At 38.9% G+C, this 27843-nt stretch overlaps 1 protein-coding gene across 3 annotated transcripts in view; it reads left to right on the top strand.

The window, feature by feature from the left end:
- FTCDNL1 (formiminotransferase cyclodeaminase N-terminal like) overlaps window positions 1–27843 on the top strand; it is a 42865-nt gene that overhangs the window by 3931 nt on the left and 11091 nt on the right. For 2 of the 3 annotated variants that reach the window (XM_055573039.1, XM_055573038.1), the window contains exons 3-5: window positions 1088–1183; window positions 2716–2868; window positions 27547–27732. In XM_055573039.1, the coding sequence (XP_055429014.1) occupies window positions 1088–1183; window positions 2716–2868; window positions 27547–27732 (435 nt within the window). Of the gene's footprint in view, window positions 1–1087; window positions 1184–2715; window positions 2869–3344; window positions 3392–27546; window positions 27733–27843 lie in introns of those variants that run through there. The other variant, XM_055573040.1, reaches the window with a different exon arrangement.

Raw genomic sequence — 27843 nt, 5'->3', positions numbered from 1 at the left:
TTTAAAGGCATTTATTTTTAAGTGAGTGGAATCAAACTATATCACCTATATTTTTTCCAATTAAGCAATGTGAAAACATTTAAATAGTCTGAAAGGTCTTATGTAAAGAAAGCTGAGTTATAAATTTTAGACTTACACCAGGGTAGGTCTTTGTAGATGCTCATTTGGCTATGAGTGAGTGACATAAGTTTATCTTTTCACATTATTAAAATTAATAGCATAGGGCTGCTTTAAGCTCTGTAGTTCCGTATGTAACTTATTTTCCCTCTCCTTGAAAAGATTAATTGTTAAGCTGCCAGGGGACAGGGCGACAAAGGTATAATGGCATAGTGAAAGGCTTAATTACCTCCTGAAAACTTTTGTCCTTCACTTTGAATTTGCTTTTGTAGGCATATGAGGAACTTTTAAGGAGCTTGAGCAAGGCTTGTAAACTTCAAAAATAACTACGGGGTTATGGGTGGTCACCATACAAGGGTATGGCAGCTTTCTCCTCCAGGTTACACGTTTCAGTGAGTCACACGTGGCTGAAGGCTGGGAGTTGTTAACATCTGAAGGCTGTTGGTGGCCTTTGAAAAGGACATGCTGGAGTCAGAACAGTTTCTAATAGGCAGGTGCATGTATCCCAGGAACCTCTGCTCTAGGCACTAATTGGCCTATCCTAGTTTTTCCAGATGTTATTTTTTGATCCGGTTTGATCTCTGGGTTTGGAAGGAAAAATTGACAAGGCATAGAAGATGAGATTGAAAGGGAACAGAATTTAGTGTGATACGATTTGGTAATAAAAGAGACTATCATCTTGGACTGAGTTAAGAGAGCTTTGACAAATTCAGAAGCAAGTGCAAGAGAAGGTCTCTGATAGACACCGAAGCCTAGTATCTGAGCTGAGCCATCGATTGTAAAGGAAGACAATGAAGGAAGTGGACATTACTGTCTATGAATTTCCTGACTAATCAGTGTCACTTCAGAGGTCACCCCTTCCCCCAAATTTTTCTGTTAAGCTAAATTTTGTTGTATCAAGAAAAATAAAGTATTAAGGTTTCACCAGAGGAAAAAAATTCTTGCATTTATGTGTTGTTTTTTTATATAGGACAGAGACATCCTGAAGTATCAGTGCTCAATATATTTTCTGATCCAGAGTACAATAGATCAGTCATTACAGTAGCAGCTTCTATTGATGAGTTAGGTAAGATTTCAGTTTCTTTTTCTATATATGTCTTTTGGTGAAGGGTCAGCTTCCAGTAAACCCAAATGCTCCTTAATCATTGATTTCCTGTGTTAATCTGAATACTCTTTTCCATACATAAGAAGTCTACCTCAAAACTGCATTCCTTTGTTTTTCTGAACAGGTACATCTTTGAGATATGCATTTCCTACTTCATCTTCATTAAAATGAATCTTAGGGTCCAGTATTTAATAACATTCTTTCCCTGAAGATGATCACATATTTTTTGTGGCTAAGAAAAATATCTTCAGATTTTTTTTTCATTATTTATATAAAGATAACTTTTAACCTTTATTTTACTTAAAAAGAACAAGTCAAAGAGTTTGTAAAATATCTTCAGATTTTAACCTGTGAAGTCGTAGTGTTGAATTTGCTTTCACTGATAAGTTGACTTGAAATGAAACATGCTAAGCAGTTGTGTTTTGAGTCAGGAGCCTGAAATCTTGAGATGGTCCATTGGGTGAAATGAAATGGGTTTCATGTGTCCTGCTGTAAGGTTTAGTGGGACAGCTTGAATTTGAAGGATCATACTTGATTAAACAAAAATCTGTATCATCCTTAGCATTGCTTGGTAAAGAATTTAAATTATTTTCAGATAAACTTGGTTTCAGCTTAGCAGATTGTCTTTTCTCAAAAGGTACGTTTGTTTGGAAAGCAAAGAGCTGATGGATGATTCTCAGCAAATGCAGGACCAAAATGGTCATACTGCACTGCTAATGAAAACTCAAGAGTAATAACACTCTGAGGTGTCTATATGTATTTAGATAGAATAATTAATAAACCTGGAGAAGGAAATGGCAACCCACTCCAACATTCATGCCAAGATAATTCCATGGACAGAAGAGCCTGGCAGGCTACAGTCCATGGCGTTGCAAAGAGACAAGACTGAAACGACTAAACACACACACAAAATTTAATGAAAATCTAGTTATAAGAGCAAAACTAAAATACTTATGGTATACTTTTAAAAACATATTTTTGTCTTTGTTGTTTAGTCACTAAGTCATGTCCAACTCTTTGCATGAACTGTAGCACACCAGGTCTGTCTCTCACTATCTCCCAGAGTTTGCCCAAGTTTATGTTCATTGAATTGGTGATGCTATGCTATGTTTGTCTATTTTAATATAAACTCATAAAATATTCTGAAGATAACAAAGAATTTTGTCAGATTAATTTGATAAAGTTGAAAAAATTAAAAGTAACCAATTGTAAAAAAGGATACAAAGTTTTTTTAAGGCCAGTAAACTTTGCTTTCTTCTTCCACTTTGGGAAGTAAAGAGTTGGAAGAAATGTGAAACTTCATAACACTTGGGAAGTGGGGAGAGGGGAAATGTTGGATCTTACATTTTTCTTTGTTTTGGATGAAAAAAACAATCTTCTGTACATTTTACGAAAGGAACACAAACTGGTAGGACAGTGATAATTATAGCTGCTTCCTTAGATGCAATTGAAAGTTTAATGATCTTATTTTTTTTTAATTTTACATTTTTAAGGCAATTCTGTTCTGGCTGCCTGCTTGGAAGCCTTCCAGTCTATTGATATGGAGGTTCAGGAGGGGATCCATCCTTTCCTGGGAGCAGTGGACCTGATTCCCATTTACCCTCTCTCTGGTGTCGGAGTGGAAGAGTGTGGAGCTGTGGCCAGAAGTAAGAGAAAGTTTGGGGGAAGTGGGTTATTCCTTAATGGAAACCATTTTTACAAATCAGAACAGCTTGTGACAATATAATCACTCCTCCATTCCCTGGGAAAAATCGACCTTGAAGACTTGTGTCAACAATAAGCTTTCATGGGATGCAGTGGCACACACAGTGTCTTTGTGACTCATCCTTCCACTTTCTATCCCATGATGCTGTGGAACACTCAATGCTGTGGGATGCAGCCAATCAATCATTGCGTCCCCTTACAAATCCACGATAGACCATGAGGAAACAACACTAGTTTTTAATGAGTTCCTTAGACTCTTCAGGGCAGAACGATGGTGTGTTTCGCCCATCTGGGTTCTATTTTCTCGAGCAGGGGTAATGATGAGGTTGAAAACCCACTTAAATGTTAACTCCTACCCCTTTTTCCTCTGATTTTTTTTTTCTTCTCTTTTTTCCTTGTGTACAACTCTCTCTTTAAGATTTTCTTCAGAACTGAACTGTCACATGCTTGATTTCAGCCCCAGGGGTAAGTTTAATTTGGAAAATTTGAGCTATGTCACTTGAGGTGTTTTTGAATTAAGCAAATTGGGAGAAAAGAAAGACCTTTTGCCTGGACTGTCTCGCTGGTTAATTATGAGATTCAGAGGCCCATAAGCTTTGGGGGGAAGTCCGCTGTAGGATGATTGCAGACTTCTCTGTATGACCTCAGAAATCCTCTGCGGTATTGCCTCATTGTTAGGTAACAGGGAGGTGTGTAACATTTGGGATGTAGATTTGGACTCTAGCTGAGCTACGTCAAGCCCTAGAAATAGGAAAGGAGGCTTGTTTCCAAAGGTGTACCTCACTGCTTGTGCTGCATTTTTAACATGACCTGACAATCTGTGGATTATTTCTCTGGGGAAATCTTGGCCCAAAATTTGGTTTACTTTTCCTCTAAGAAAGAGTTAAAATTCAGCATGGGGAAAAATACATTTCACATGAAAATGAAGAGTTCAGAATTGTTCAGACCAGAATAGTGATTTTAATTGTCTTCAAAACAATTATGTTCGGTTATATTAAATCTCAAATTAGCTAGTACATGAAGTTCTTCATTACATCAGGACTGGTCCACCCCAGATTCTCGGCCAGCGTAGGAGACAGTTGACAACAGGAGGGTCTGGATTGAGTACTTCTCCCTTCCTTTGCCCTTTTACTTCATTGGCAGCTACTGTACCTCATGATTTAAACATGGACATTTCTAATTAAATGTGAGCTCAGCTGCATTCTTGAACTAATTTATAACATTCAATTTGAAATGTAATAGCTTCAATCTTCATCTGATTAAAAACAGTCATATACTGTACATGGTTACTATTTTGATGCTCCAACATGCAGTTTTTATTTTTATATTCTCCTTTCTACACAGCTGTTCATCTAATATCATCCAATTTTTTTAAGTTTTTAAACTTTTTTTGGTAACAGCATGCTCAGGCATTCTTATGAGGAAGAAGTGTTCATATTCTAGGATCTCACTGTTCTCAGAACAGTGACAGGATGTTTTCTACTAGGGTAACTGCTTCTCATGGAAACTACATTAAAATAATAATTTAACTAACTTTCTTTGGGAAGAAGGGCAGTGGAGAACATTCCAGTGATGAAGAATATAGTCAATATGTCTGATTCACGTATGCTTTATGTGCAAAAATTCTGAATGATATATGTCAAACATTTTGAAAACAATTGGAAGCTTGCTTATTCCTTAAGGAAGGGGTTCTTAAAGTAGGGTCCAAACTTGGTATTCAGGGAACTTATAAATAATGTTAGAGTCACTTGCAGTTTTTTATGATGTATATTTTTGTATACATACATAGCTACACAAACACATATTTTTGCATATAATTTTAGTTTAAGAACTTCCACCTCGCAGTTCAGTTCAGTTGCTCAGTCATGTCCAACTCTTTGCGACTCCATGAACTGCAGCACGCCAGGCCTCCCTGTCCATCACCAACTCCTGGAGTCCACCCAAACCCATGTCCTTTGAGTCGGTGATGCCATCCAACCATTTCATCCTCTGTCGTCCCCTTGTCCTCCTGCCCTCAATCTTTCCCAGCATCAGGTCTTTTCAAATGAGTTGGCTCTTCGCATCAGGTGGCCAAAGTATTGGAGTTTCAGCTTCAACATCAGTCCTACCAATGAACATCCAGGGCTGATCTCCTTTAGGATGGACAGGTTAGATCTCCTTGCTGTCCAAGGGACTCTCAAGAGTCTTCTCCAACACCACAGTTCAAAAGCATCAATTCTTCAGCGCTCAGCTTTCTTTATAGTCCAACTCTCACATCCATACATGACCACTGGAAAAACCATAGCCTTAACTAGACCTTTGTGGACAAAGTAATGTCTCTGCTTTCTAATATGCTGTCTAGGTTGGTCATAACTTTGCTTCCAAGGAGTAAGCATCTTTTAATTTCATGGTTGCAATCACCATCTGCAGTGATTTTGGAGCCCCCAAAAATAAAGTCAGCCACTGTTTCCACTGTTTCCCCATCTATTTTCCATGAAGTGATGCGACCGGGTGCCATGATCTTCGTTTTCTGAATGTTGAATTTTAAGCCAACTTTTTCACTCTCTTCTTTCACTTTCATCAAGAGGCTCTTTAGTCCTTCTTCACTTTCTGCCATAAGGGTGGTGTCATCTGCATATATGAGGTTATTGATATTTCTTCCGGCAATCTTGATTCCAGCTTGTGCTTCCTCTAGCCCAGCGTTTCTCATGATGTACTCTGCATATAAGTTAAATAAGCAGGGTGACAATATACAGCCTTGACGTCCTCCTTTTCCTTTTGGGAACCAGTCTGTTGTTCCATGTCCAGTTCTAACTGTTGCTTCCTGACCTGCGTACAGGTTTCTCAACAGGCATGTCAGATGGTATGGTATGGCCATCTCTTTCAGAATTTTCCACAGTTTATTGTGATCCACACAGTCAAAAACTTTGGCATAGTCAATAAAGCAGAAATAGATGTTTTTCTGGAACTCTCTAGCTTTTTCTTTTTTTTTAATTTAAATTTATTTATTTTAATTAGAGGCTAATTACTTTACAATATTGTATTGGTTTTGCCATACATCAACATGAATCTGCCACGGGTATACACATGTTCCCAATCCTGAGCCCCTCTCCCACCTCTCTCCCCATACCATCCCTCTGGGTCATCCCAGTGCTTTTTCGATGATCCAGCAGATGTTGGCAATTTGATCTCTGGTTCCTCTGCCTTTTCTAAAACCAGCTTGAACCTCTGGAAGTTCACAGTTCACATACTGCTGAAGCCTGGCTTGGAGAATTTTGAGCATTACTTTAGTAGTGTGTGAGATGAGTGCAATTGTGCAGTAGTCTGAGCATTCTTTGGCATTGCCTTTCTTTGGGATTGGAATGAAAACTGACTTTTTCCAGTCCTGTGGCCACTGCTGTTTTCCAAATTTGCTGACATATTGATTGCAGCACTTTCACAGCATCATCTTTCAGGATTTGAAATAGTTCAACTGGAATTCCATCACCTCCAGTAGCTTTGTTCATAGTGATGCTTTCTAAGGCCCACTTGACTTCACATTCCAGGATGTCTGGCTTTAGGTAAGTGATTACACCATCATGATTATCTGGGTTGTGAAGATCTTTTTTGTATAGTTCTTCTGTATAGTCTTGCCACCTCTTCTTAATATCTTCTGCTTCTTTTAGATCCATAACATTTGTGTCCTTTATCAAGCCCATCTTTGCCTGAAATGTTCCCTTGGCATAAACATGGTTAAAAGTCAAATGTACATAGTTTGTTCCCCAAACTCTGAAGACCTACATAACTTCCCTTCCCCCTCACTATGCACATCCTTCTATTTCCTTCTCCCCTGAGCCAGGTCTTTCAATTCTTTTATCTTATTATTTAGGATTCAAATCCTATTTTGGTACTTTTTTTTTTTTTTTTTTCAATTTTCAGTTCAGTTCAGTTCAGATTAGTCACTCAGTCGTGTCTGACTCTCTGTGACCCCATGAATCACACAGCACACCAGGCCTCCCTGTCCATCACCAACTCCCGGAGTTCACCCAAACTCATGTCCATCGAGTTGGTGATGCCATCCAGCCATCTCATCCTCTGTCGTCCCCTTCTCCTCCTGCCCCCAATCCCTCCCAGCATCAGAGTTTTTTCCAATGAGTCAACTCTTCGCATGAGGTGGCCAAAGTATTGGAGTTTCAGCTTTAGCATCAGTCCTTCCAAAGAACACCCAGGACTGATCTCCTTTAGAATGGACTGGTTAGGCATTGTCTATTGACTTCTCACTGTAGAAGATGAGAATTTAGCTTCCTTTCACCACATCCCTCACCTCCAGTGTGCGTGCAGACACACAGACACACACAGACACACACACTTACATTTTTTGGATCAGTATTTAGTGGTCATGTTATTATCACTATATAAACATTATTCACAATGAAGCATTTCGACTTTTATTATTTTAAGTAAGTAAGTAAATGTCGCTGAGTCGTGTCCAACTCTTTGCCACCCCATGGACTGTAGCCTACAAGGTTCCTCCGTCCATGGGATTTTCTAGGCAAGAACACTGGAGTGGGTTGCCATTTCCCTCTCCAGGAGATCTTCCCAACCCAGGGATCAAACCCAGGTCTCCCGCGTTGTAGGCAGACACTTTACCATCTGAGCCACTGGGGAAGTCTTTCTGTAAAACCTTTTCTTTTTTGCTAGAATTGATTGTTATCTTTTTGATTGTTTGTTTACTCAGGTTGTTTATATACTTACCACTGATTTAACACCAGACTCTGTCAGTAATAACATTTATCCCTGCATTCAGATAAAACACATCATGTATTGACTGTTCTATAAATTTTGTCTTCTTAAACAACTATCTTCTAGAACTCTTTGATCTGATTAGAACCAGTTACTCTAAATTTGTTAAGGATAACTGTCATCATAGCATTTCCTATTACTATTTTCCTAGGTTTTCCCTTCATCTTTCTGCATTTTGGATATCCTGGTTCCTGAATCCCACATCTTCTCTCCCCCCCACCCCCACTTTATTTTATGCCCTTGTTTTAGTGGAATGTATCCTCTTCTGGCTTTATAAAAAATGAGAGGGGAGGAGGAGAATAAATTTTTGAGAACTTACATGTCTGAAAATGCCATTATTTTACCTTCATACTTAATTTTTAGTTTGCCTAGGTATAGAATTATATGTTAGAAATTATTTTCCTTTATTTTGAAGACATTGTATCAATTCTTATTTCCATGTTGCTGTTGAGACTTCTGAAGCCATTATGATTCTTGATCTTTGTATATGATCTGTCCCTTCTCTGGAAGCTTGTAAGATCTTCACTTTGTTTCTAGTGGTCTCAAATTTCTATGATGTGCCTTTGCATGCATCTGTTTTCATCCATTATGTTGGACACATGGTAGGTCCTTTGAGTCCTTGAAACTCATCCTTCATTGCTGGAAATTCTCTTGCGTTATTCCACTGATGACTTCTGTTTTCTCAGTTCTTTCTGGAAGCCCCATTATTTGGTTACTGGAACTCTGTACTGGTTCTCTACACTTACTTTCTCTCTCTCTCCCTTTTTTTTAAATCACTTTGTATTTTTACAATAATTACTTGCAAATGTCCTCTACTTTATATCGAAAGCCTTCAATAAGTTTTTCATTTCCTCTATATTAGTTTCCAGGTGCTTTTATTTACTCTCTGAGTGTTCATTTTTCTAAATAACATCCTGGTCACATCTCATGAGTATAGTAGCAATGTATAATTTTTGACAGTTTCTTCTTTCTGCATGTTGTCTGTTCGCACCTCCCTACCCCACTTACACCCCCAGGTTGCTTTCTCCTGTTTTGTTTTAATACCTTCCTCAGATGTCAGATGATCATTGGTTGGCTGCTTACTCCAAGAGTGGACACTGAAAGACTGAGTGGATAATCTGAGGATGTAAGTGAGGTTTGTGGCCGGGTTGTTTCTTTGGAGAACTTCTACTATCTCAGTATCTTTGGGGTCTTTCTTCTTGGGTTTTTCTGGTTTCCTAAAGAAGAATCCACCAGTCTTCAGCCTGGAGTATTCAGCTGTCCATGATTTAGGAACTGAGTTGCAGAAGAGACTAGAAGAGTCTCAGCAGTTAGTATGCCAATGTTCCCTTCATTCCCCTCTTTTCCTGAATCCCCACTGCCCTCAGCTGTATCCCCTAGTCCAGACACACACAGTGTTTATCTCTTATGTCTTCTGCCAGTTCCCCATCCGTATGGAGGGGGTGGGATCTAACTGCTGCTTAAACAGACTTTCCACCAGTCTCCCTGTTCGGATCTATGGCTTTAGCTTCTATCCCGGAGTGAGGTCACCAGTTGTGACCATTTCCAGGTGCCTGTGCTGTAAGTCAGGCCGCTTCTCTGCTGTCCAGGGTCTCCTGCTTGTCTTATATCCGTTCTCCAAGTTCCAGTCCCGTCGCTTCCTCTTCCATTTCTGTTTGTTTGAGGGAATCAATGCTTTGCAAATAGATCTCTTTGACATCTTTTTTTCTGGGATTTTTGGAAGAAGTGAATGTAAACATAGGGATGGATCTACACTCTCATCTTTACTTGGAAGTCCCTACTTCTCTGATTCCTCTTGGTGATTTTGATTATCTTGGATCCTTCAAGAGTGCAATGAATTCACCTAATTGGAACCAAAGATAAATTTACAGGAACATTGTTCTTTTTTCTGACTTCTACCTCATAATCAAAGGTATTTAGTCTCAATTTCTAGACTTCAATTATTTTTTTATAGACTGATTACTGTGGGCCATTGCGCTGCATGTATGTTTTCCACTTGTTCCTTGCTCAGTGTTTCACGTGCCAGAGACAGTGTCTCTGAAATGTGACCTTGTTTCTCACTCACACTCAAACCTTCCTGCTGCTGCTAAGAAGGACTAAATGAAGATGGAGGGGTGGGGTCAGAGCAGGAGGTGCTCAGACAAATCCCCCCAATGATTTGCCAGTGAAAGTGGGCTTAACTAACCTGTGATTTCATAATATTCTGCTTTGAAAGTCTAGACCATAGCTATGAGTACTGTAAATCATATGGAAACTTGCTTTTTGTGCTATGTCATTAATCAAATGAAATGATGTTTATATAATGCTTTGTGAATTGACATTATTTAGAAGATTGGAAAGATAAAATGCTAGTTAAGTAAGTTACATAAATAAAGATTTAGCACTTACATGATTGGTTTTTTTTTAATTTACCTTAAAATATATGACCATTAATGAATTTGATTAGATTTATCAGCCTTGTTAGGTGATGTTTCAAGTGTTTTTATGTCTTGGAGAACATGTGCCATGACAGATTCACACGACATCAACACTTGTGTGGTAGTCTTAAGACCCTTCGATTACCTTATTACAGATTGTCAAAACATGGGCTGATCTGGCAAATCAGGAACAACTTTTTACTTCAAGAATTTCCTACTCTGATTCTCCAGTTGCTATGGAGATCATCTCATAAAACAGCCTTGGATTTCATTGCTATTAATCAGTATAGATGTTGAGTTCTGATATTGTTCTCTCTACCATTAACACTACCCTCATTGCCATAGCATAAAAACAATGGTTGATTTTACAAGCATATGTTAACATAGTTTAAGGACATAGCATTTACTTTGAGATTTACAGAATACTGCCATCAGACAAAAAGCTGGTAAAAAGGGATTATGCATTGGGAAAGTACTTAAAATATCCAAATTGATTTCCAGCAACTTGAGTATACTTTAACTACAAAGAAGAGTTATTAGGTTGTTCATAAATGCATATTGCTACAGGCTTAATAAATGCAACAAGATTATATCTACCACTGTAAAACAGAGCTACTCATGAGGAAGAAAAAGGCCAAATGAAAGGACTGGGATAAACTAGGTTATTCTCCCATGACTGGCAGTTACCAACACACACAGTCAAACTTGCAAAAGCTGCTCTCTTTCTATCGCTTTGGCTCTGCAGCAACCTGAAATCCAAGTACATTAACAAACACTCCGTGGCCACCCCTTGGCCAGTGGGGTACCTGAGCCATGGATGGACAATTCTAAGGCCCATTCCAGCAAGACCAAGCCCCAGTTGCTCACAGCAATGACTGGTGTGATAACACACCCTTGTACTGGCTTTTCTTTCTTTCCTGTTTCACTCTTGGTGTGTACTGAATAGACTTTATTGAAAATTTTGACAAGAATAAGTGTATTATTATTTTATTTAATTAATAAAATAATTGTTATGCTTCCCAGTTGGTGCTGGTGGTAAAGAACCCACCTGCCAATGCAGGAGACGTAAGAGACATGGGTTCGAGCCCTGGGTTGAGAAGATCCTCTGGAGAAGGAAATGGAAACCCACTCCAGTATTCTTGCCTGGAGAATCCCATGGACAGAGCAGCCTGGTGGGCTAATGTCCATAGTGTCGCACAGGGTCAGACACATCTGAAGTGACTTAGCACAGCACACATGTGTATTATAAGAATCTTCTAATTGGGATGAGTAGGTGGAGTTCATGAAATCTTTGCTGCCTGACTTTATACTTTTCATAATTCTTCCCTAGTCTAAAAGTCTATAGTTTAAAACTGGGAGACCCCTACCCCACCACCACTTCACCTAGGGAAGGGGTCTCCTAGAATACTCAGGATTAGTCATGGGTCACTGTGGGAGATATTAACACTCACCCTATACTAGCATAGGCAGGTCTGGGGTCTTAAAGTTTAGAGGTTCTAAGTTTTCTGATTTTCAGTATATATATATATGTATGTGTTTGTGTGTGTGTATGTGTGTGTATATAGCACCCAGAAATTACATTTATGTCATTGCTAATGTTGTTTTAGACAATATTGACCTAACAGAGGATTTATAGCAAATGATTGATATGATGCTAACTTTTTTGAGCCTAGACCTCTAACCTTGGCTATGCTTTTCCTGAATTCCTTTCCATCTGTCCTTCCTAGTATATGCAGTGATTTCTAGGCCACTAGGATAAAAAAATTCTGAAGAAATAATGTAGTGATGCTAGTGGCATTGATGGGCCTGTAAAATTAAGTGCATCAGCACAAGTCTCTGTACACCCTCATGTGTTGCCAGCCTATCCACCTGCTCTCCACTTGGCAAATGAGGGTGTGCTTCTCAGGAGACCCAGAGCATGTGATAATAGTCATGATGGCAACACGGGTTATCCTGAAATGCTTTTATAATAATTATAGCATTATTTATTAGATTTTCATTTATTGTATGATTCAAAATTGCATATATTGAATAACTCACATTCCATTTTTAATTAACCAAAATATATCATCAGGTAATGTCTCAAGATAAAAATTGTTGTGCCTCTCTTACCCTCATAGTCTATACATGACAGTTTCCTGGATAGTCTAAGTTATCTGCTACCTTGAGGGAAATAGAATTGTTATAATGAGAGTGAGGAAGTAGCCATCAGTGTTTGTGTGTGAATTTTTAGGAGCCATTTAATTTTTAAATTTTTTCTTAATATATACATTTCATTGAAGTATAGTTGACTTACATGTTTTAGGTGCACAGCAGAGTGATTCAGTTATGCATATATATTATTTTTCAGATTATTTTCCATTATAGGTTATTATAAGGTGTTGATTATAGCTCCCTGTGCTATACAGTAAATCTTTGTTGCTTATTGCCTGTCTATTTTTTTCATTAGAAATCTAGCATTCTTTTCACACTAAGTCAAACACGTGAGTCAAAATGTTATAAATTTTTTAGTTAGGCAAACATTCATAAGTTTTCTAAGATATACATATTATTCATAAAATATATATATATATACACACACACATAGTTGTTTTTAAACATGAGTACTCATTAGAAATATATCTGGAGTTTGGAGAAAAAAAGCAGTATCTGGGCCTTTGTATTTTTCAAATAATTCCAAGATAACTCTGATTGTCATCTGGATGTTAAAAAGTGATCACAGGTTTTTCTATTAAATGATAGTTTTGGTGATATAGAATTCTATTATTTTTCTGTTGACCATCATGATACAGTGGTATTAAGTGAGTAATAGTTATGTAATCACAATAGTAAAAGATGTTAATCGGTTTTTACAGTCAACAGCAGGACAAAAAAAGATAATTACAATTGCAAGCCATAATGGAAACATGATTAACCTAACAATATAAAATAATTACATACAGTTTGGGGGGGGTCAAGCTGAATGATGTGATAAGTGGAAGTACATACAAGCACATTTTCATCCACCAAGCCAGTCTATGTCTTTTGGTTGGTGCATTTATTTAGTCCATTTACATTTAAAGTAATTATTGAGATGTCTGATCCTGTTACCATTTTTTTTTGTAGGTCTTTTCCTTCTCTTATGTTTCCTGCCTAGACAAGTTCCTTTAGTATTTGATTTAAAGCTGTTTTGGTGGCACTGAATTTTCTTTTGCTTGTCTGGAAAGCTTTTGATATCTCCATCAAATCTGAAGGAGAGCCTTGCCAGGTAGAGTATTTTTGGTTGTAGCTTCTTGGCTTTCATCACTTTAAATATATCTTGCCATTCCCTTCTGGCTTGTAGAGTTTCTGTTGAGAAATCAGCTGATAACCTGATGGGCATTTTCTTGCAAGTTTTTTGTCATTTTTACCTTGTTGCTTTTAATATTTTATCTTTGTCTTTAATTTTTATCAGTTTAATTACTATGTGTCTCGGTGTTCTTCCTTGGGTTTATCCTTCCTGAGACTCTGTGCTTCCTGGACTTAGTTGACTATTTCCTTTCCCATGTTAGGTAAATTTTCAGCTATTATCTCTTCAAATATTTTCTCTGGTCCTTTCTGTTTCTTTTCTGCTTCTTGGACCTCTCTAATGTGAATGTTGATGTGTTTAATGTTGTCCCAGAGGTCTCTTAGGCTGTCTTCATTTTTTTCCATTCTTTTTTCTATATTCTGTTCTGTGGTAGTAATTTCCACCATTCTGTCTTCCAGGTCATTTATCCATGCTTCTGCCTCAGTTATTCTACTATGGATTCCTACTATAGTGTATTATTCATCTCTGTTTGTTTGTTCTTTGGTTCTTCTAGGTCTTTAGTAAACATTTCTTGCATCTTCTCCATTGTTTTCCTGAGATCCTGGAATCGCTTCACTATCATTATTCTGAATTCTTTTTCTGGAAGGTGCCTGTATCTACTTTATTTAGTTGTTTTTCTGGGATTTTATCTTATCCCTTCATCTGGGACATAACTTCCTGCTTTTTCACCCTGATTAACTTTCTGTAATGTGGTTTTTGTTCTAGCTGTGGGATTGCAGTTCTTCTTGCTTCTTCTGTCTACCCTCTGGTGGAGGTGGCTAAGAGGCTTATGTAAGCTTCCTGATGGGAGGGACTGGCAGTGGGAAAAACTGGGTCTTGCCCTGGTGGGCAGGGCCTTGCTCAGTAAAACTTTAATCCAATTATCTACTGCTGGGTGGGGTTACACTCCCACCTTGTTGAGTGTTTGGCCTCAGGTGACCCAGCTCTGGGGTCTGTGGGTGGTATGGTAGGGTTAATGGTGACCTCCAAGAGGACTTACACCAAAGAGCACCTTCCAGTATTGTTGCTGCCAGTGTCCCCGTCGCTAAGGTGACCCCTGCTGACCCACACCTCCACAGGAGACCCTCCAACACTAGCAGGTGGTTTTGGTTCAGTCTCCTGTGGAGTCACTTCTCCTTTCCTCTGGATCGTGGTGTGCACAAAATCTTGTTTGTGCCCTCTAAGACTGGAGTCTCTGTTTCCCCTAGTCCTGTGGAAGTCCTATAATCAAATCCCACTGGCCTTCAAAGTCAGATTCCCTGGTGACCCACAGTCTCTTTATCAGATCCCTAGGCTGGGAAGCCTGACATGAGGTTCAGAATCTTCACAATGGGAGAACTTCTTAGGGATTATTGTTCTGTGGTTTGTGAGCCACCCACCTGGTGGGTATGGGATTTGATTTTATTGTGACTGTGCCCTTCCTGTCGTCTTGCTGTGGTTTCTTCTTTGTCTTTGGACTGGGGTGTCTTTTTATAGTGGATTCCAGCATCCTTCTCTTGATGGTTGTTCAACAGCTAGTTGCAATTTTGGTGCTCTTGCAGGAGGAGGTGAGCGCATGTCCTTCTACTCTGTCATCTTGAACCAGAGTATCATAAATTTTTTAGTTAGGCAAAAATTAGTGTTTTAAAATATAGATAATATATATAGTATATATATATATATATGTATACAAAAGGTTTTGATACAGGCCTTTTGATACAAGCCTTTTGATAAAGGCTTGAGAAAGAAAATTTAAAAAAAGAAGAGATGGAGAAATTGGAAAACATTAACTCGTGTGTGAAGTTTTGGCAACCAAAAGGATAGGACTTGTGAAAGCAGGTTACAAAGTGTATTCCATAGCAATACAGTCGAGAAAGAAGGAAGGCCACCTCCCTGTTTGCTCCCAGGAAGATGAGGACTGGGGTTGGGCTTTGGGAGGAGAGCATTACAAATAGTACTTGTCTTCCTTTCCCAAATCTTGAATCAATTCAATAGTAGAGAAAGTCAGATGAGAAGTGGAAATACTAACTTTATTACTGATAAAAACTAATGTGACAGCTCAGCTTACCCACCTGGAGAATTAGACATCCAACCAGTTACAGGCAGCACTAGACAGCTCAGGCCTGACCCTGGCAAGCTAATGGCAAGGAGGAGATGGAGTGGAATGGGCGTTTCCTGCCGACAGCTACCTCTGAAGAAGGAAGAGAGGAGGGAGGAGCAGGCCTCTGCACACCCCACTTCTCTCCCAAACTCCGCATCAGGGAATGGATGTTGGGAGGGAGCAAGGCCAAGTGATGTAATTTCCTAAAGGCTGTAGTAACAAAAGTGCCACAAACTAGGTGATATAAACTCCAGGAATTTATCATCTCACAGTTCTGGGGGCTAGAAGTCCAAGCTCAGGGTGTCGTCAGGGCCGGTTCCTTCTGAGCACTGGGAGGGAAGGAAGGATCTGTTCCATTTTGGCTTGTGGATGGCTCTCTTCGTGTTCACATGGCATCCTTCTTGTATATTGTCTGTGTACAAAAGTCCCCTTTTATGAGGACACCAGTCATGTTGGATTAGGGCCCTGCTCTAATCCAATATGTGACATCATGTTAACTAATTATATGTCAATGACCCTACTTCCAAATAAGGTCACATTCTCATATCCTGGGGGCTATGACTTCTACAGATGAATTTGGCAGGGGTACAGTTTAACTCATAACAGCCAGTAAGACCAGCAGTACTCTCTACATGTGGAAATAAACATCAGTAGTGAGCAAGAAGCATTTTCCTTCAAAAGGAGATTTATTTATTTATTTATTTATTATCCCACACATGGTACACTTTATTGAGTTTAAACAGCACAGAGTTCTGACACATGTTATTGATGGTAGATAAAATATTGTTTTTATTGAGTCTATGAAATATTTATTTTTACTTGTTAGAGATATTTTATTATTTTTTTAATTATTTTAATTGGAGGCTAATTACTTTACAATATTGTGGTGGTTTTTGCCATACGTCGACATGAATCAACCACAGGTGTACATATGTCCCTCTATCCTGAACCCTCCTCCCACCTCCCTCCCTACCCCATCCCTCTGGGTTGTCCCAGAGCACCGGCTTTGAGTGCTGTGCTTCATGCATCGAACTTGCACTTGTCCTCTGTTTTACATATGGTGATATACATGTTTCGATGCTATTCTCTCAAATTATCCCAGTCTTGCCTTCTCCCACAGAGCCCAAAAGTCTGTTCTTTATATATCTGTGTCTCTTTTGCTGTCTTGCATATAGGGTCAACATTACTGTCTTTCTAAATTCCATATATATGCATTATATGCATCAAAAGCGTTTTATATATGCATATAATGCATCAAGTGCATTCTTTTATATAGCTGAGTAATACTCCATTGTGTATATGTAGCACAACTTCCTTATCCATTCATCTGCTGATGGACATCTAGGTTGCTTCCATGGCCTGACTATTGTAAACAGTGCTGCAGTGAACATTGAGTTACATGTGTCTCCTTCAATTCTGGTTTCCTTGCTGTGTCTGCCCAACAGTGGGATTGCTGGGTTGTACAGCAGTTCTGTTTCCAGTTTTTTAAGGAATCTCCACACTGTTCTCCATAGTGGCTGTACTAGTTTGCATTCCCACCAACAATTTAAGAGGGTTCCCTTTTCTCCACACCCTCTCCAGCATTTATTGTTTGTATACTTTCAGAAGGAGATTTAAAGTGGTGGGCATGGGTGCCTGGAAATGGGCATCCCCTGAGAGGTGATAAAAAGGAGACAGATTGTGCATGGGGGATGGGAAGACTTGCCCTGTTTTGGGGGCAAGTGGTGAGAGTTCGGGCTAGACATGAGACTACTAAGAGGTTGTCGAGTGTTGACACTGGCCAGTGGCCAGGAAGATGGAAGAGGTATGAGAGCCAGACACGCATGAGGAGCATGCAGACTGCCTCATGCAAACTATTTGTTTGGCATTTGGGTATCTCTGGTTGTGTGGAAGAGCCACCTTTACTGTCTCTTGCTGTGGGAAGTTGACTTTATACTGAAGGCTGTTTACACATTGCTGATCCATTGGCCAGCAGAAGGCTTCCTGGCTATCCCCAAAGCTTAGCCATGTCTCAACTGAACTACTCTTTTGGGGAGTCCCAGCTTCTTAACATCCTCACTGAAAGAGAATAAGAGGTCCTTGTGAAATGGATGCACTATAAGGAAGCCACAGGCCAATTTCAATCCCACCCACCCTTTATAATATACATATGCCCATGAGGTTTTGATCACTGTGACCTAAACAGTTACATCACATTGAATGGCTAGACAGGAAAGCCAGATGGTAAGTGGACAAAATAAGGTTTTTGGAGCTGAGTAAACCTGAGCTCAAACCTAGATATTCTACTTACTTGCCAACTGACTTAAGGAAAATTGTCTAGTCTCTTTTATAGTCTTTACCATGGGGAATAATATCGTCCTGTCAGGATGGTTATGAAAAATAATGCCCATAAGTAAAGCCCCTGGTCCCCTGCCTTGCACCAGGAAAGAGCTGTCACTATTTTTAGTGATTCTCTATGACCTTATGGAGGGGGTTGCTGAGCAGTGGGGGCCTAGGTTATCCCCCTCCACCATAAAGAGAGTGGATTCCTCTTCTTTGTTTTGTGTTATTGAGATTCTAAATAAAGTACCTCTTGAGAAAGGGATTGAACGACAAGATGTTTGCAAACCTCTCAGGCAGAAGATCTGTGAAGTGCTTTCAACTCTAAAATTCTAAGTCCTATAGCAGACAGTTTCTTCCATGTCAGTTCTTATCTTGAAATGGTATTTGGTTCCCATTTCAGAGACCTGCCATGCAGATAAATGAAGAGGTATTTGTGAGCATCCAAGCAGTGTTGGGGTGCTTGTTATGTTTCCATTTACCATAGGACAGGCTATGGGGACTATAGGAGAAGCATAGTAGAGCTCCTCTCCCCAAGAAAGCTGGGCCATGAAATCTGCACCTGAAATAGGAGAGAACACCCTTTGTTGTTGTTGTTTACATGGGACACAATAAAGCAAGTGACTGAATGCAGTGTAAGTTCCATATGTTAGGTCACTCAAGGAAGTGTAATTCTTTAAAGAAAGAGTATCATGTCTGCACGAAATCTGCAGCATATTTCCTACAAAGGAATAACAAGCTCTATGTATACATATCTCCATGAAAGTGTATGTTATATGCAAGGAAACAGTAAGATTCTTGGATATAAAGATCTATGTGTGGGGGAGTTCCCTGGTGGCCTAGTGGTTGGGATTCCAGGCTCTCACTGCCGTGGCCCAGGTTCAGTCCCTGATCGGGGAACTGAGATCCAACAAGCCATGTGGCACAACCAAGAAATAAAAAGTAAATGCATATATGTAAAATGTGTTCTAGACTACTAATATATTATGCATGCATGCTATGTCGCTTCAGTCCTGTCTGACTCTGTTGCCCTATGGACTATAGCGTGTCAGGCTTCTCTGTCCATGGGATTCTTCAGGCAAGAATATTGGAGTGGGTTGCCATGCCCTCCTCTAGAGGATCTTCCTGACCCAGGGATTGAACCCACATCTCTTATGTCTACCTGCATCGGCAGGCGGGTTCATGTATTTTTATGGATACCTATATGGTCATGAAATTATATGATTTGCTAAGGTTTTTGGGGCACATGAGGATAGGTCCAATTTTTTTATTCTATAGCTGGAAAACAGACCTAGAAATATTAAGAAACTTACTCATAGTTTTCCATCAAGACAGCAACAGAACAGAGGATTCTCACAGCTGTTTATTTACTCGACCTTGCCTAGAACTTTTTATTCTCTTTTTCAAAATTTCAACATTACAGATGTGGTTAAAGTTCACCTCTGTCCATCAGCTACATCCCTGCCGAGTTATGGCATAGTATGCTCACATTCAGTCAAGAATTTCCCCCATACTTTTATTTCTACCTATGTATTTACTCATAAGTCCATACAGTATTTGTTGTATGTGTTTGTAGTCTAAATGCTATTGTACTATCACTTAAAATTTTTTAATTTTATTTTTTAATTGAAGTGTAGTTGATTTACAATTGTTAGTTTGAGGTATACAACAAAGCGATTGTGTTTTATATATGTATAGTGTATATATAATATGTATACATATAATATTGAAGATTCTTATACTATAAGTTTTATATTCAGCAAGATATCATGGAAATCTATCTAGTTCATTCCCTTTAACTGCTGTATAGTTATCATAATATACATATATCACATTTTTTCTATTCTATTTATAGACATTCAGGTTGTTTCTCATTTTTTCCAATACAAATAATGTAGCAGTGAACATTCTTGAATATACTTTCCTGTATACAAATGTAAGGATTTCTTTAGAGCAAAAAAAAAGAATGGAATCTTTAGGTACAAATGTTTCAAAATATTTTCAAAGATTAATTTTTATATGAAAATCAAGTGCTTATTCTGGCCTTGTTTCCATTAATACATAACAAGTTTTTTCTTTGCATTTTATTTTTTACTGCCATGCCAATGGTTAATTGACAGCTCAGAGACACAAGTGAAATGATGTTCTTTTAGCAAGTACTATTCATTTTGAATTATAGACGCTGTTGTCAGCATAGCATTATTTGTAAGCTTATTTGTCCTTTAGAAAGGAAATGCGATAGGGTAAACAGTAGCATCCAGTGATATGCAGCAGTTTTGCACCCCCTGCCCCCAACCCGGCTAAATTGTTTTCTGCTCCCTCAAGAAAGAACAGGCCACAGAATGTGTCAGTAGAAATGCAATTTAGGAATTGCACTTGATCTTGTTTTTCAGCATAATGTTTCTGCTCTTTCATCATAAAGATCAGCTGCATTTTATTTTTTTCCAGTCCCTTAGAATAACATCCAGTTCTAGTCAGCATGTTTAATGTACTTCTCAGTGATGTTCTAGCACAATAAATTTTCGTATCTCGTGCATGTGTACATATGGTAAAAATTTCTTCAAGTTCTAGCCATGTGGGGGAGGAATATTGTGGTTGCTTTGTTAATGCAGTGTTTGTGTTGGAGTGGTTACGGCCCCGCGCTTTAACTCTCAGCGCTGGGCATAATGAGATGGCTTTGATGGTGGCGTAAGAGTCTGGTGGGATGGTCACAGCTTCACACTTCAAAGCCGAGCATATGGGGTGAATACTGGGTAGCTTTGTGCTCTTTGGGGATGGTTGGGAGACAATTCTTAACAGCTCTGTTTAATGAAGACATTGGAAAAGAAACACTCCATCTTTAAAATAATTTTGAATTGCAAAGAGAGAAATTACCACCACCCCCCTTCCATAGACTAAACTAAGAATAATTTTTCCTAGTCTGCACTTAATTAGAGAGAGTGAAGCATCACAACTACACTGTATTTTCAAATGTCTTCTTTTTCAAAGTAGTGTAGCAAGATTAATCGGCCAGTTTTATTTTAGGTATGTGTATGAATTTAGGCAAAAACTTTTAGGGCTATCTGTTTTACCATCTGAGAGATTTTTATGGCTTCTGGTAGAGAATCTTTTTTTTTTCCTTCTCATTAAAAAATACATAAATAAAAAAATCAACTAAACAAGAAACTTGGCTATATTAAGATAGCTATACTAAAACTAGAGGATGCTTGTAAGATTTCAAGTCTAGCACTCAGTTTAATTTTTAGATTCTGTGCTTTTTTTCCCTCTGCTTTTTATTGAGTATGAGGTGATGGGGTTGAAAAATACACTTTTTGATTGGTATGTCCTGATGAGAATGTGTAAGTAGGCTTTTTTGAGTATCATTAGAGTTCTGGTTTAAAAATAATAATAATAAGCCTTACTTTCAGACTGTGAGCCGGGGAAATAGAATTTATCTATTCCTAGTGGAAAGGGAATGACAGGCTTGAGGTTTTTCCTAGCTGTGCATTTTGACTGCCATCAAAAATGTAACAAACCCAAGCTTATCAGTTATGTTCTTTGAGCTTCTGAAATGCAGTTTCTGTTTAACAGTTAAATCTTAACTCCATTTACATCAGTAGTCCTGAAATGCTCCTGAAATAAACAAAAGCAGAAAGAGAAAGAATAATCAGATACTTTTGTAGACATGAAGTATGTGTTAGTGTAAGGCAGGTGAATACATTTTATAAGATGGATTCTTAAATACTGTCTTAAATATTGTACATTCTCAATAAAATACTACATTTCAGCCATAGTTAAGTCCATTACAGGCTCAGAAATAAGCATTTGTGTTAGGGATATGAAGCTCCTGTCTCATTGTGCTGATCCTCCTTTTGCAAAGAGGAATAACCAAACTAATAGAAGTCTCTAGAGGTAAGGCTGTAAATGATAGTTATACATGTGTAGAAATGACTAAAAAATAATTTTTAAGTACAGAAGATCAGCTAACTGTAAAGGTTGCATTATGTTTTAAAATACTGTCATTAAATCAGCCTTTTTAGAATATGACTAATGAAAATGGAAAGATCAGAAATACAAATAACAGTGGTAGGGAAAAGTTGTCAAGAATGGCAGAGAAACTAGGAAATACTGATCTTTTAATAAAGAACAATTTAGGAAGCTGCAGTTTTGCTTTATCTGTTTCAAGCCAGCAGGATGACATCACACTCTGTTGGTACAAGGTGATTCAGATGTTTCCTCTCTGACGTTACTGTCTCAGGTAGCCCACAGCTGCGGGTGGCTCTGACAGCTGGGGGCTGGAAGACAGCTCGTAAAACATGATGCCGGTGATGGAAAACTGAACACATGGTTTCTCACTGGGGATACATCGGATGTCTGCTGGTCTTTAAACCCTGTTCTCGTTTTTGTTAGCATAGCGACCCCTTACTTCCACGTGTAGGTTTGGAATGGATGCTGCCATTTCAGGTTTGCAGAGTCCAACATCTGCAAAGTGCTTAGGAACCAAATTCAATTCATTCAACTTAACAAGTGTTGATTGTTTAGGGAGTTTGAAACCTAGATAGAGGAAAAAAGTCCACGATTAACTATATAATACAAGTAGATTAGATATGATGTTCTCTCAATAAAAGCTGTACTACATGTATTCTCCAGGCAAGAATACTGGAGTGAGTTGCCATTTCCTTCTCCAGGGGATCTTCCCGACCCAAGGATCAAATCCAGGTTTCCTGCATTGCAGATGGATTTTTTTTTTTTTTTTTTTTACCATCTGAGCAACCAGGAAGCCCACTATATGAACATGAGAGGAAGAAATTAAATCAGTGGAGGATGGAGGGAGTGCAATGACAAAGCAGGGATAAGTTCAGAAGTTCTGGTTTCCTGGGACTCACTGAAAATGTGGAAAGTCCCTGCTCTGGAAATGCCTGATTCCACTATTGGGGGAACACCCAATTTACAGGAAATGCACACAGAACTATTCCTTTAAACAATGCCACTTACCTAAAAACTGTGAGACTTGAGCTTAAAGATTCAATAATTTTATCTTCTTTAACAGGCCTGTTTGTTTGCATGATGTGAGCATTTGTAATTATAGTACAGGGGATAATTTTTACATAGACTAATTGTGAAAATAAAATGATAAAATTAAAACCCTTTTTTAAAATGCAGTTCATATAACAAGTAAAATGCCTTGCTAGCAAGTATTCTTCTGACCAAATTTGAGACATTTCTCTGAAATTCAGACAATCTAATTTACTCTTCAGCGACATTACAAATACTTAACCTTCCATGGGCCTTTGGGTTACAGTCATTAGAAACATAAAAGTTACTTCCTTGAGTATGAAGAGTATAGTGTACTATCTCTAACGCTAAATATTATTTTGGCCTTGGTTGTCTTTCATTGCATGAGAATAATGAAATGTCTTATTCATTATTAGAATTATAAGAATATAAATTAAGAATTTATAAGAATAAAATTTCATTATAAGAATAAAAATTAAGTTTGAATCTTTCCATCATGAATTGCTGTAGAAGAGATAATGGCAGAGGAGTGCTGTTTAAATATGTGAGAATTTCGAGTAAGTAGGGACATAACAGTACAGGAAGGTATTTGGAATTTTCAGAATTCAGAACAGAGGGGTAGGCTTGCAGAGGGGAAAAGAAGCAATGTATGCTGGGCACTGTGCACCCAGCATTGTGTTCAATCGATGCTTTTCTTAGTTTATCTAATCTTAATCTCTCTATCCATTCTATGGGATAGCTTCTTTTCTTTCTTGTTTCTTTACTTCCTTTATTTTTTTCCCTTTCCTCTCTTTTTATCTCCCTCTTTTTTCTTTTAGTTTTATTAAAGATTTTTTAAAGCAGGTTTCAGAAGTCATATTCTTTCACCCTGGCTTATTTAAAATATCTAAGCATATTTTTATATCACCATAATGCCATTATCACATCCATCAAAATGATCATTTTTTTGGTACCATCTAATATCCAGTATGTAATCCAAGTAAATGTCTTTCTGTGATTGGCTTGTCTGAATCTGGATCTATACATGATTCACACAGAGAGGTGATTATTGTATCCCTGTCTCTTTTGATAGAATCCAGTTCCCCGCATGCACCCCCCACCCCCACATTTTTCCTTCTGATTCACTGGTTGCAGAAACTGGGTCACTTGTCCTATGGAATTCCCACATTCTGGATCTGTTTGATTGGATCCCTGGTGGTGTCATGTAATTTGTATCTTTATCCCTTTCTTTTCCTACAAACTTTAGGTTAGCTCCAGAGGTTTGATTGGCTTGAACGGTTTTTTGTTTTTGTTTTTTGGCAAAAGTTATTCAGAGGTAGGCTGTGAGCTTTGTATGTATTCTGTGAGGAAGCCATAGTTTCTGATTATCTCACATCTAGTGATGTAAAGATGAACTACCTTTGTTCGTAATTGACTTTTCAGGAGGGTTTCATCCATTGATGATCTTTGCCCTGAAACAGTTATTTTCATAGGAGATCCAAAATAGTGATCTTCTAATGCTTTCTTCCACATTTATTAGTTAAGAGTTTCTTTCTAAGTTAAAAAATCTTTCCCTCATCAGTTCAGGCTATCTGGCTACACTGAAATACAGTTTATATAGGAAAGGGAAGGTAAATGCTTATTTTTATTCTTTTTAATCACCAGACTTCTAGATAAGGATTTGGTGCGTTAGAGGAAGAATTTTTTTTTAATTTTTTCATCTTATAGATAAAGAACTTGAAGCTCAGAGACGGCCAAAAAAAAAAAAAAAAAAAAAAATTGCTCAAGATCTCAAACAGCTATTAAGGAACAGAGATGGTATTCAAACCAGTATCTTCTGGCCTCAAAAGCTCGTGCTATTTCTACTATGTACCCCTGCCCTCAACCCTGTCAACTGCTACTGCAACTGTCTTTGTCCCTTGCTTTGCTCTTCAGGAAACAGCTTCAAGACTCCTCCTTTACAGCACCATGGGCTTTGTACGCTTATACAGTACTCCAGAGCTGTAGCTCCAAATGGAGGCGCTGGCCTGTCTAGGTCAGGAGCTGGGCCAACCCAGGAGACAGGTCACATTGTCTCTACTTGGGAGAGGCTTTCCCATCACAGTTTGTGCTTTAGGCTCCTGCAACAGCCAAAGTGTGAGTCACTGTAAATTATGGTTGGACCAAATATCAGTGATGGGAATAATTTGGAGAGTCCTCAGATATTAAGTTGTCTTAACTAGCTCTTCTAAACCACTTTCCCTTTCTTCTGCCACCCTAGCTCTCTGCCATTCCAGATTTGAGGGGAGTATTTAGGTAACTGCCTAAAGATTATCCTGCAATTTCTAAAGCTCTGTTGACTGTTTGTGTCCCTGGCATCTGGCCCCAACCACCCCCCCAGAAACCTGTGGTCCATTAGTATCTTAAAGTAGTGTTAAAGAAGCAGAGATCACTTAGTAAATTTGGGAGATTTTCTTGGCTTTGTGGTGTCAACAATATCATGGGTTTCTAATGCTGGCATCTCTACCTGACTCAGAGGAAGAAAGAACACTTCCCTAGATTTTGTACGACCCAGAGGTACACAATCTTTTTTTAATGTCCTCCACATTTCACCCCTCCCAATCAACGTGGCAGTCTACATTATAAAGAAACAAATACCAGACTTCAGAATTGCAGTTTGAGGTTTCCTATGCTTATTGTGGCTAAAGGCTCCGTCTCAGCCTTGGATGTCCCATGATGCACCTTTAAATCAAGGAGGCCCACACTCTTGCCCTCCCAGGCCAGCATCCAAACTCCCTGCTAAGTCACTCCAGGCATGTCCGACTCTGTGCGACCCCATAGACGGCAGCCCATCAGGCTCCCCCGTCCCTGGGATTCTCCAGGCAAGAACACTGGAGTGGGTTGCCATTTCCTTCTCCAATTCATGAAAGTGAAAAGTGAAGGTGAAGGCACTCAGTCCTGTCCGACCCTCAGCGACCCCATGGACTGCAGCCTTCCAGGCTCCTCCATCCATGGGCTTTTCCAGGCAAGAGTACTGGAGTGGGGTGCCATTGCCTTCTCCACCAAACTCCCGAAATACCTACAATAAAATACCTAAAATAAAACATCGGTTTTATCGATAAGATAAATAAAACATCGGTAAGAAAGCTGTGGTACATATACACAATGGAGTATTATTCAGCCATTAAAAAGAATACATTTGAATCAGTTCTAATGAGGTGGATGAAACTGGAGCCTATTATACAGAGTGAAGTAAGCCAGAAAGAAAAACACCGATACAGTATACTAACGCATATATATGGAATTTAGAAAGATGGTAACAATAACCCTGTGTACGAGACAGCAAAAGAGACACTGATGTATAGAACAGTCTTATGGACTCTGTGGGAGAGGGAGAGGGTGGGAAGATTGGGGAGAATGGCATTGAAACATGTAAAATATCATGTATGAAATGAGTTGCCAGTCCAGGTTCGATGCACGATACTGGATGCTTGGGGCTGGTGCACTGGGACGACCCAGAGGGATGGAATGGGGAGGGAGGAGGGAGGAGGGTTCAGGATGGGGAACACATGTATACCTGTGGCGGATTCATTTTGATATTTGGCAAAACTAATACAGTTATGTAAAGTTTAAAAATAAAATAAAATTAAAAAAAAAACAAAAAACATCGGGAAAATAAATTATGTTATCTCTATCCTCGCTTATTGGGGACTATACTTAGTGACATGAAAACAGCAGTTCCCTGAAGCAGTTCTCTAGAAAAAGACAGGAAAGCAATTCTGTAATCTATCTTGAGAAGATAAGGTCAGAGACAGAATCTAGATGTAAAAGTGGAAGAAGAAGGTGAAAAAGCATTGATATTCAGAGTAGCCTCCATAAAATTGTATTTAGATACTAGGCTTCTTACAGAATATCTGTCCCAGTGCTGCTATCCAGAAGGACTTTCTATGATGATGGCAATGTTCTGTATCTATGCTGTCCAATAGGGAGACCACGTGTGGTTACTGAGCGCTTGAAATGTGGCTACTGCAACTGAAAAACAACTTACTGCATTTTAATTAATTAAAGTTTAATGGCATGTGTAGCTAGGCGTTGCTATATTGGACAGTGTGGATCTGGCCCTTGTATTCTTAAATTTTTCTTTCTCCTAACAGTATACACATTTTGGAGCTGTTATAAAATTGTTCAAAAATTGAAGGTACCGATTTCATTCACCTTGGTGATAAATTTTCCTTATGGAATTAGATTTGTAATGGCTTAGAAATTCTAGCCTCCTTTAAAGTGTAAAGTGTTGCTCAGTGGTGTTCCACTCTTTGCGACCCCATAGCACACCAGGCCCCTCTGTCCATGGATTTCTCCAGGCAAGAATACTGGAGAGGGTTGCCATTTCCTTCTCTAGGGGATTTTCCTTTGCCCTTTTTCAGGGGATCTTCCTGACCCAGGGATTGAACCCAGGTCTCCCGCATCACAGGCAGATTCTTTACCATCTGAGCCACAAGGGAAGCCTTGTACATAAATTTTATTATGAGACTAACCAAGGAAAAGTTAATTATGCTCAAACTTTGAATTTTAAAATTTGTGTGAATTATATCCCCTTTAGTCGTGATGATTATAACAGTGATGGGAAGGCACTTAATGCGACTAAACTGTACACCTAGAAATGGTTAAAATGGTAAATTTTGTGTTAAGTGTATTTTACCACAATAAGAAAATTCTGTGCTTTGTTTTCTTTCAGCGGTACTGACTTTAATTTAGTCTTGTTAAAATTTCCCGCTGCCCATAGGCCTCGCTGAGAATTTGGTCCTCAGTGTTCCTGGCTGCAGTGTGTTTCTCTTTGGTGAGGCCGATCTGCCCGAGAAGCGCCCCCTTGTCCAGAGAAGGAAGCAGCTGGGCTGGTTCACCAGGAGGGATTTCAGCGCTCTTAAACCTGACCTGGGAGCTGCACCTGCCAGAAGATGTGGTTTGACAGGTTCGCAGTCTGGATTTTTTTTCCGCTTTGGTTTTTAAACTTGAGAATCCTGAGGTTGCCTTCATTTGGTCTCTCCCACGTAATGCAGGAGGGTTACAGCTGGAGCTTTCT

Source organism: Bubalus kerabau, chromosome 3 (assembly GCF_029407905.1).
Source record: "Bubalus kerabau isolate K-KA32 ecotype Philippines breed swamp buffalo chromosome 3, PCC_UOA_SB_1v2, whole genome shotgun sequence".
Taxonomy (NCBI): Eukaryota; Metazoa; Chordata; class Mammalia; order Artiodactyla; family Bovidae; genus Bubalus; species Bubalus kerabau.
The sequence above is the reverse complement of the archived record's forward strand: the minus strand, read 5'-3'. Positions and strand labels throughout refer to the sequence as shown.